At 35.4% G+C, this 10,653-nt stretch overlaps 1 protein-coding gene across 1 annotated transcript in view; it reads left to right on the forward strand.

The window, feature by feature from the left end:
• The window catches only part of LOC109092793 (heterogeneous nuclear ribonucleoprotein L-like), a 33,375-nt gene that overhangs the window by 17,876 nt on the left and 4,846 nt on the right, over nt 1-10,653 (forward strand). The window contains exons 3-8 of the mRNA XM_042734705.1: nt 215-452; nt 662-747; nt 3,669-3,765; nt 3,862-3,934; nt 9,996-10,067; nt 10,268-10,482. Coding sequence (XP_042590639.1) covers nt 215-452; nt 662-747; nt 3,669-3,765; nt 3,862-3,934; nt 9,996-10,067; nt 10,268-10,482 — 781 coding nt within the window. The remainder of the gene's footprint in view (nt 1-214; nt 453-661; nt 748-3,668; nt 3,766-3,861; nt 3,935-9,995; nt 10,068-10,267; nt 10,483-10,653) is intronic.

Raw genomic sequence — 10,653 nt, forward strand, 5'->3', positions numbered from 1 at the left:
GAGTAGTTTTGTATGTTGTCTGAGGATTGGCATCATCTCTTCTCTCATTATTATTCATTTTTTTTATTTATCAGTTTTCAGTGAACTGATATTTGGTTGTAGTTGTAGTGATCTGCACTGAAGTTCTGCTGGGTTCTATGATTATTTTTTATTGATTAGTTTTCAGGGAACTGTGTTTTTGGCGTTTTAGTGAGGTTCTGCTGCTCTCCTGCAGTTACGTGATGATGATGCCGTTCAAGCGGCAGGCTCTGGTGGAGTTCGAGGAGGTTCAGAGCGCTGACCGCTGCGTGGCGTGTGGCTCGCAGGAGCCCGTCTACATCGCGGACAGCAGGCCCTACTTCAACTACTCCACCAGCAAACGCATCACGCGGCCCACCAACGCCGACGACCCCAACAGCGGGAACAAAGTGCTGCTGCTGTCCATCCAGAACCCGCTGTACCCCATCACTACGGTAAACCTGCCTCCCCACGCTGACACGCTCTCAAATCTGTACCTCACTTGTGTCATAACACTCACATTGAAATGTTGGATGAGAGCAGTGTGTTTTGCCGCTGCACCGCTGGTGGTTGGAAGCGGCATTTATCGATCGTTAATTTAAACGATGATCGATCATGGAAATTGACATCCCCACTCTCAACAGCTTCTGCTCTTCCTCTTTAGGATGTTTTGTACACAGTCTGTAACCCGATCGGAAACGTGCTGCGCATCGTGATCTTCAAGAGGAACGGGATCCAGGCCATGGTGGAATATCCTTCTGATGATGCTGCTCACACTCACTCACACTTCCAGCGGATTTTCAATCATAACTTAACCATAAACCGTTAAACACTGCAAATTATGAATTCAGAGGCTGTTGATCGATAGTTTATGCTTCTCTCAAAGCCGTCAGGCTGCATTATTTCAACTTATTTTCTAAATAATTGTGTTGAATAGCAGAACTCATGGTTAAAAACTACATTTCCCATGATTCAGCAGAGAAATCTTCACCTATCAGAGAACTAAAAACAGGTGAACTCTTTAGCTCCGCCCACTCCTATGAAATAATTAAGTAAATGCTCTCAAAATAATTAAATAGTTGCATGCATAAAATATCAAATAAATATTTTGCAAAATAGTTTGCAATATATATGTGTTTGTGTGTGTATAATCAACAGCTATTCAAATCAGTTAAACATACACTATTTAAAATGTATTTAAAGAAACAGAAAAAGAATTTTTTTTTTTAAATATAGTAAAAGGACATGCAAAAATGAAATTTATTAAAAAATATTATGAATATAATTTTGACATTTTTAATATTATATTTATTAATATAGAATATAATTACTAAACTAGTAATTGATTTGAATTAATTGCTAAAATAAATATGAGAAAATAATTTGAAAATTAAAACTGTAACATAAAGAGATTCATTTAGATGATAACTGCTTGATTCTGTTATCCTATCAAGGTATTTTTCACAAATAAAGATGTTGTTATTGTAAACACTGAAATGGAAAGAGCACTATCCTGGTAAGATTGTGCACACTGGGAATCATGAGTTTTCACATAAAGACAGGTTAGCATTAATTTTACATTTAGTAGTTATAACATGAATATGAAGAGCAGTTGCATTGGTTTATTCTATCTGACTCGAGCTTAAACGAAGTGTTTGTGACAGAATGAAAATGAGGATCAAAAATATCATTTTTGGAAATAGCTGAACTTTTTTGAGGCAAAAACCCTCTGAAAACATAATATAAAGATCTGAAAATGCATTTGTTTTTTAAATCTGTTTTTTAAAAGGAAATGCTGCACGTGTGGAGTCTGATGATGAGCTGATGATACTAACATTCCTAAACCTCTCATGACCTTCATGGCCTTTCATTAAGACATGAGGTCTGTTGAATCAGACACACGTTACAAATCGCTCATTAAATATGCATGTATCCCGGCAACACAAGGCAACGAGCCTCTAACGAGACGAGCTCCAGCTGAAGCTGTGTTGTTCAGGGTTCCCACAGGTTCTTGAATTCCTTGAAAGTTTTCAAGGCTTTTTCTAAATTTTTTTAAAGTTTTTGAAAATAAACATACATTGACACAGGTCCTTAAAAGTGCTTCAATTTATTTTGTGCTAGAAGTTTTCTGGAAAAAATTCCATCTTATTCCCTCTGGTCCGCTAATGTGTTATTTCACCAACACTTCGTGGCCTATGCGTACTAGTTTGCTTGATTTACAGTAGTTACGCGGATTTATGCATTACGTTAAGTGTTTCCCACGTGAGGTACTTTGTGTTGTACGTTGCAATGACATTAGAGTGACCATATTTCCTCTTTTTCCTGGACATGTCCTCTTTTTGGATCTAAAAAAATGCCTCTGGCCAGGATTTCTGAATCGCCCAAAATGTCAGGGATTCGGTTTTTACTTTCTGCAGTCGCCAGTGATGTGTGTGTTTTTGTATTAGAGCGCTGCGAGGGACTGTTTTCTTAGTCCCACTCCCACTCAATTTCTGACCATTATTGCCGGCTCCCGTGATTTTTGTGTCCAGTCCCGCCCGCTCCTGCAAACATTCTAATCAGAGAGCATCTATCAATACACAGAGTGTTTAAATCTCTTTTGAATGAGCGCTCGCTGTTCACTTTCACTTCTGTGTACGCGATCATGCACGCTCTGTGTACAGATCAGATGTTTGTCATTAAGCTCAGGATCTGTTGAGCAGCAGGTCCTCCAGTCATCTCTCTCTCCTCTCGACCCGTGATCAGTCACATCTGACTCCTGCAGCTCGAGTTGAATGCAGGGCTGCTAAGTGTGCGTTTTTTTTTTTCTTTTTTCCCCTATGGCTACTTTTAAACTGTTAATGGGTTGATTTTCCTCCGTGGGTTAAAGGTTTGAAATGTTGCTTAATTACATTTGAATGAAATGCTTGTATGGAAACATTTTGCATTCTGCCTATGATAAAACTGTGCTAGATGTTGTTTTGTGAAGGAGGGCCACTGGTAGTAAACTTTTTAGCTGTGGTTATGATCAATATGCATAACAGTAACTGTAAAAAATGTATTTTAGGTATGGAAATGACATATTTTTATTTCTGATATGGTCATTGCACTACTTTGGGCACTACTTTACCCACCAACCAACCACACCCCAGCCCCCCACACCCACTGTCCTCTTTTTGGAAAACTAAAATATGGTCACCCTACATGACGTTCATGCACACACAAAACTACTAGGATGGTACCTCTATGTTTCACAGACACACCGTGAAATTAATGTTGAATTGCTTTGCTTGTTAAGATAATGTAAACCCATGAAGCAAGAAAAACTTAAAAGCATATTCATACATCTTAAAACTTCTGGTTACATGAACCTAAACTCTTTATTTTAAAATCCATGCAAAAGTTAATATCAGATAATTTTAGAATACAGTATAGGACGTACTGAATATTCTTCAGATTTATGCAAAACGGAAATACAACAAATAGAATATCAGATCTCTGTCATGGCCAAAAATAAATGCAAAAAAGCTTTGTGTGTTTGAGACATGATAACACGATGTAACCTCGCTCTCACTTGAAATGTGTCCCCACATCAAGTCCTTGAATTAGAAGTTAATCAAGCTGTGGGAACCCTGTGTTGTTGTTGTGTTGTAAGTGTGTGTTCTGTGGAGTTTTTCCTTGACGGCCGTCACGTTCGAGTCCATCCAGAACGCTCAGAAGGCCAAAGCCGCCCTCAACGGGGCTGACATCTACGCCGGCTGCTGCACGCTGAAAATCGAATACGCTCGGGTAAATGTGCAGCGTTCACACACACACACTCACACACACACTCACACAGCGCTGGATCTAACACACATGCAGTGCCGTTGTGCTCTCTCATTCTAGCCCTCACGCCTCAACGTCATCAGAAACGACAACGACAGCTGGGACTACACCAAACCCTTCCTGCTGCGCCGAGGTACGAGAGAGTGTGTGTGTGTGTGTGTGTGATTGTTTATGTCAGTGTGTGTGTGTGTGTGTGTGTGTGTGTGTGTTTCTCACTCCTTGCTCTTTAGGAGACCCTCAGGAGTTCTCAGTTAAGTTTAATGATCAGCTTTGTCTGATGTTGTCAAATGCTTCAGAAGAACTGAGAACAGACCCAGATGAGTCACAGTCAGAGTTCAGATCAGCACTTGTCAAACTTTGACTCCGCTTTACACTTTGACTTAAGCTGCCTGATTTATGACTGTTTAATGTAATAAATATGTTCATTGTAAATATGTTAATGTTCATTAAATAAAACATTTTTATAATAATTATATTCATTTATATTTAAATTAATTAATTTAATTAACTAAATTATTTTTTATTTAAATTAAAAATAATTCTTTTTTTATTATTGTAATTATTAATAATCAGTTTGTGATTTTTGTAAATTCAAAGTTCATGGGTTCAGGTTTTTACTCACAAGTGGCAATTTCTCAGCAGTTTCTACTGAAATCTTTTAGAGCTTGACATAAATGTCAGCTAGATGGCAATGGCAATGCATCTTTAAGGTTTTATTATTTTCATGACTTTTAAAATATTTTATTAATACCTGAATGTTCTTTAGGGTTCAGTAACTATTTTGGTTGTATATTACACCTTCTCCACTGTATATGTTGTAGAAATGTCCATGTGATTTCAAGATTTTATTCATTTCCATTACTTTTATATGTTTTTGGAGTATCTGGAGAAAAAAAAAAAAAAAAAAAAAAAAAATATATATATATATATATTTCTAAGATATATAATGTATTATAATATTTAAATAAAAAAATCTAAAATTTAGATCTCACAATGTGTGTGTGTATATAAAACAGTATGTGTGTGTGTGTATATATATATATGTATATATTATTCTTAAGAAATATAGAAAAAAAATGTATTTTTGTCTTGAATTTTTATTTTATTTTAAAGTTTAAATTCATTTGAATGCCTATTTTATCTTATGTTAAATCATGTTAACTGGTCTTGTAAGTGTGCCGAGGCCCCCGACTGATCTAGATCTCTATAATTAGTGTGAACAGCAACCCAGATCATTTGAGGAGAAATGTTGGACTTCATATTGAAGACTATGACATGATTGCAGACTTTGCAATGGTTTGAGACATGTTGAGATCTCGTGAGATATGTGTGAGGTTACTGTGGTCCTTTAGTAGAGACACATCTCGCTCATCGCTGTCTATGAGAAATGGCAGATCTGATGTGTGTTTTGTGTTCTTCTGGTTAGTTCATGTGATTCTGATTGCAGGTTTTCAGCGGTGACCTCTGATGTCTGTTTTATGCTAAGGTATCACAGCGGTTGCTAGGAGCATCTGGACGGTTGCTAGGGTGTTGTGTGAGGTTCTTACTGGGTCTTTCAGGAGCAGACGGCCTGTGATGGAGGGTGGTGCATTATGTGGCTTTGGTCACGCGTGTGCGTGTGTTAGCCGTATGACTGCTCGAAGCATCATAAACAGTGTTATCAGCAGCGTTCAGCCATCGATCGGCTCCAGACTGAAGGGCTGCTCAGCGTTTCTCAGTCCTGCTTCGTTATTGACTTAAGATAAGAGTACGAGCTGAGCTCACACGCTAATGTGAAGAAATTCATCACAGAATATTAATGAACGTTCTACAGTACCTCTGTGTTATACGTCTCTTCCTCTCTTTGTTTTCTCTGTCTGTCTCACTTTATTCCCGCGGTTTCAGCATTCTGTACTTTCCGTCAGCACTTTGTAGAATTAGAAATGTGATGGAAGAAGCTCAGATCTCCTTCAGACACGTGGAGCCTAATCGCTCTCAGCTGTAGGCTTAGACCAAATGATGAATATTAACATGACTTTTTTTTGAAGGTGAGACACTATAGGACATGCATTTTGCATGCAATGATCACATTTGATAGAATAATATGTCTTCTTTTAGACTAGTAGAAAGAAAACATCCAAACTACACATTTGTTTATTTTATTGCATTTATCTATTTGCGTCTATAGATTTCAGTGTCAATACATAACTTTAAAAGTTTGTTTCTCCACTTCAGCAGCACTCACATACACCAAACTTTACAATTTTATTCCTCTCTATATTCTAAAGGATTGTACTGATGGGTTTGTGAATATATCATTCACACTGATTATTTATTAAAAAAAAATCCTAAAAACATGGTGAAAATGTTGTTTTTTTCTGTCTGTTGACAGTATTTTCTGATTTATGGAGCGATAAAAAGAGAAATCCAAAATCCCCTCGGTAAAATCCTTCAGAATATAGAGAGGAATAAAACTGTTAAGTTTGGTGTATTTAAGTGCTGCTGAAGTGGAAAAAAAACTCTTTAAAGGTATGGATTGGAATTGAAATCTAAAGACGCAAATAGATAAAGTGTAATAAGATGAGACACTACAAAAAAAACAGTGTTTTTTCATGTCCTGGTCAATTTTGAGATTTTGGTCTATTTTACTTCCATTACATTTCAGACTACTGGAAAGAAAACATCCAAAATACACATTTAAGTGTTTATTTTTTTAAATCTTATCGATTTGCATCTATAGATTTCAATTGCGAAGCATATCTTTAAAGAGTTTTTTCTCCACTTCAGCAGCACTTACAGACACCAAACTTAGCAGTTTTATTCCTCTCTATATTCTGAAGGATTTTACAGAGGGTTTTGTTCATATTTCATTCACACTGGTTTATACAACATTTTAGTCCTAAAACATGGTGAAAATGATGTTTTTTTTCTATCTGTTGACAGTATTTTCTGATTTATGGAGTGATAAAAAGAGAAATACCCTCTTTAAAAACCTTCAGAATATACAGTACAGGTCAAAAGTTTGGAAACATTACTATTTTTAATGTTTTTGAAAGAAGTCTCTTCTGCTCATCAAGCCTGCATTTATTTGATCAAAAATACAGAAAAAACAGTAATATTGTGAAATATTATTAACTCAAAATAATAGTTTTCTATTTGAATATACTTTTAAAAAATAATTTATTCCTGTGATGCGCAGCTGAATTTTCAGCATCATTACTCCAGCCTTCAGTGTCACATGTAACATCCAGTCTATCACATGATCATTTAGAAATCATTCTAATATTCTGATTTATTATGAGTGTTGGAAACAGTTCTGCTGTCTAATATATTTGATGAATAAAAAGGTTAAAAAGAACTGCATTTATTCAAAATAAAAAAAAACTCTAATAAATATATATTCTAATAGTATTATTTTTTCTTTACTATCACTTTTTATCAATTTAACACATCCTTGCTGAATAAAAGTATTGATTTTATTTAAAAAAAAGAAAGAAAAAAAAAATTACTGAGCCCAAATTATTGTTATTGTGTATATTGTTATTACAAAATATTTATATTTTATAAACATAGCTTTTTTTTTTTTTTTTTTTTTTTTTTTCTTTTTATTCATCAAAGTATCCTAAAAAAGTATCACATGTTCTGAAAAAATATTAAGCAGCAGAGAAACTGTTTCCAAACTTTGATAATGAATCATCATATTAGAATGATTTTCTAAAGGATCATGTGATAATGATCCTAAACTTCAGCTTTGCATCACAGAAATAAATGCTAATTTAAAGTATAATACATTTAAAACAATTATTTTAAATTGTAATAATATATCACAATATTACTGTTTTTTTTCTGTATTTTTGATCAAATAAATGCAGGCTTGATGAGCAGAAGAGACTTCTTTCAAAAACATTAAAAATAGTAATGTTTCCAAACTTTTGACCTGTACTGTAGATGAGAATAAAACTCTAAAGTTTGCTGTATGTAAGGTACGTGCTCCTTAAGTTGAAAAAAATATGAATTATCCTAGTTAAAGATACTATTATTTATAGATATGTATTATTAAGTGGAAAGAAAACACCCTAAACACACATGCAAGTGTTTATTGTTGTACTATGTACTATTGTTCAGATTTATATTCTGAAAATATTTGCAATTTAGTGGATATATAATTTACTAATAGTATGCATATTCAAACATAACATTTTAGAAACTTGTAATACAAAACAGATGTACTCGATGTACTGTGATTAATCAACTGAAGGATGGTGATATCTGTTAGTTTACATTTTAACCATATTCACCTGTAGTGTATTGCCTTAAAGAATTAAAGACACTTTAGTTTTTGTTGCAAGAAACAACAGATATGTTTCACATTTTACTGTCTGACATGAAAATCATTTTAAATTACTAAAATTATACAGCAGTGTCAGTGTTGACATAATATTCAATTTAATGAAATTTAAATTTTTCTATTTACCCTTTTTTTTTGTTTTTGCTAAAATGTCCCATATTTTTATTTACAAAAATTGCAAACCACATAAAACCTGAGTGAGTGCTTCAAGAGTTTCAGGCTGTGTTTTGTAGTCCTGCAGTCTGATCTCCATCTGTTTGGCTGAATGTGCAGCTCTTCCGTGTTTTCGTCCTCATCCGTGTGTTATATTTCTGCTGTCAGTATGTGAGGGGGCTCAGCTGATGGCTGAAGGTCACATTGAGCTGAAATCAAGACGGAGCCCAGCAGTGCCAAACGCTTCCTGCCGCTAACTGCTCATTTTGTAGCAATTATCATGACTGCGCATGAGTTCCTCCGCAGGCCGATGGAGACAGACTCACGTCTGCCTGATTCTGTCCACACACACTCACACATGTGTAGTGCTGTTGTGTGTGTGTGATCTCTGATGTGTGTTTTCCAGTGATTCTCTAACTGCGTCTGTTTAAGCGTCTTTGGCTATAAAAAGCACCTGGGAGTGTTTGATTGTCTGTTTTTCTGCTTCATCTAAAGAGGATTATGTTTGAATCCAGCCTAATTCAGAAAGCCTTTTATTTCTCCCCGTCTCTCTCTGTCTCTCAGTATGTACAGGAGCATTTGTGTGACATTTAATGACTTTTATTTTCCTCTTTCACCTTTACGAGGCACCCAGCAGCTCTTGTGTTTCGTTTGGTTCAGTGACATGTGAAAGTGAATGTAATATTGCAGATGGTTTCTAGTCAACTGCTTTTATTTTCAGAATGAACACGTTCATCCAAAATCAGAAAAAGAAATCGCATTTACTTTTATGCATTTGGCAGATGCTTCTATCCAAACTGATTTGCATTGCATTGAATCATTTCATGCATTTTCTGGGAACTGAACCCATTAGCTTGGTGTTGTGATCACAGCGCTGTACTGCTTGAGCTACAGAAATGCAGAACTCAATTTTACATTCAGTACAGTAATGGTCTTAAAAAAGACTTAATTTTCTTTAAGATGTTTTGTGTTTTGACACTACTTTCATGCCAGTGAAGCACAATTAACCTCAAATTCTCATGACAAGAAATTCTCATGCAGTAAAAAATATTAAAATTATATTTAATTATCTAAATTTTATAAATTTTTTTGGGTAGTATTTAGTAATCTGGCTCATTGTCAAAAATAATACAACAAAATTGTAAATACACCGAAGATTTAGAGTACATATTACAAACAAAAAATACTATTTGAGTTTTCTTCAAAATTTGTATAAGTTTTTTTTAATGTAGAAAATGTAAAACGTTAAAAAAAATTCAATTAACTTGCCATTTCTTTGTAACTTGCTACTTCAGTTTCTGAGTAAAAATGGTTTCTGCACCAGTCTTTCTCAGTGTTGTATTTTCAATTTGTGTTGATTCAAAGAAAGAAATTCTATATATATTTACTTTATGTACTGTATAATGTGTGTGTGTGTGTGTGTGTGTATATATGTATTAGTGTGTGTGTGTAATTATATATATTATATATAAATTAAATGATATATTAAAATATTGAAACAAATCATGTTGTGATTGAGAATGAGATTTTAAAAGCCTCTCTAGTAAATCATCCAGACACACATGGAGTCATGTAAAGTGAGGGATGTTAATGATATTAAACAGATCTTCATTGTCTTCAGGATCATAGTGAATGTTTTACTGGTGTAAATGTGGGTGTATTGACAGTTGTGTGTGTGTGTGTGTGTGTGTGTGTTGAATGTGTTTCCCTGTAGAGCGTGGTAAAGGCCGACAGCGGCAGGCCATCCTGGGAGAGCATCCGTCCTCGTACAGTGATAACGGATACGGTCAGTCACTCATTCAAGCACCACTGACACACGAGCCAGTCAAGCTCTAAATATAAAACAACAGCCAAGCCCTGTATTCTAATAGAACGTTTGAAAGGTTTCTTAATTCCTGAAGAGTGTGTGTGTGTGTGTGTGTGTGTGTGTGTGTGTGTGTGTGTGTGTGTGTGTGTGTGTGTGTGTGTGTGTGTGTGTGTGTGCAGGCTCTCACTGCCCCCTGCTGCCGCTGCCCAGTAATAACCGCTTCAAGCGCAGCTCTCATGATGTACTGGAGGTGGTGACGTATCCGCTGCCCCAGACATCCTCATACATGAGCCACGCCTCCAGCTCCGTCGCCATGGTGAGCGGCCTGCATCCCGCCAAGATGAACTGCACTCGCATCTTCAACCTCTTCTGTCTCTACGGAAACATCGAGAAGGTAAAGCCTTCTTGAGATAACAGGAGAGTAATTAGTTACAGTACAGGTCAAAAGTTTGAAAACATTACTATTTTTAATGTTTTTGAAAGAAGTATTTTGTGCTCATAAATGATGTATTTTTTTGTTAAACCATTTGGAATTAGAACAATGTTAAATACATTTTTTACAAAC

Source organism: Cyprinus carpio, chromosome B11 (assembly GCF_018340385.1).
Source record: "Cyprinus carpio isolate SPL01 chromosome B11, ASM1834038v1, whole genome shotgun sequence".
NCBI classification, from domain to species: Eukaryota; Metazoa; Chordata; class Actinopteri; order Cypriniformes; family Cyprinidae; genus Cyprinus; species Cyprinus carpio.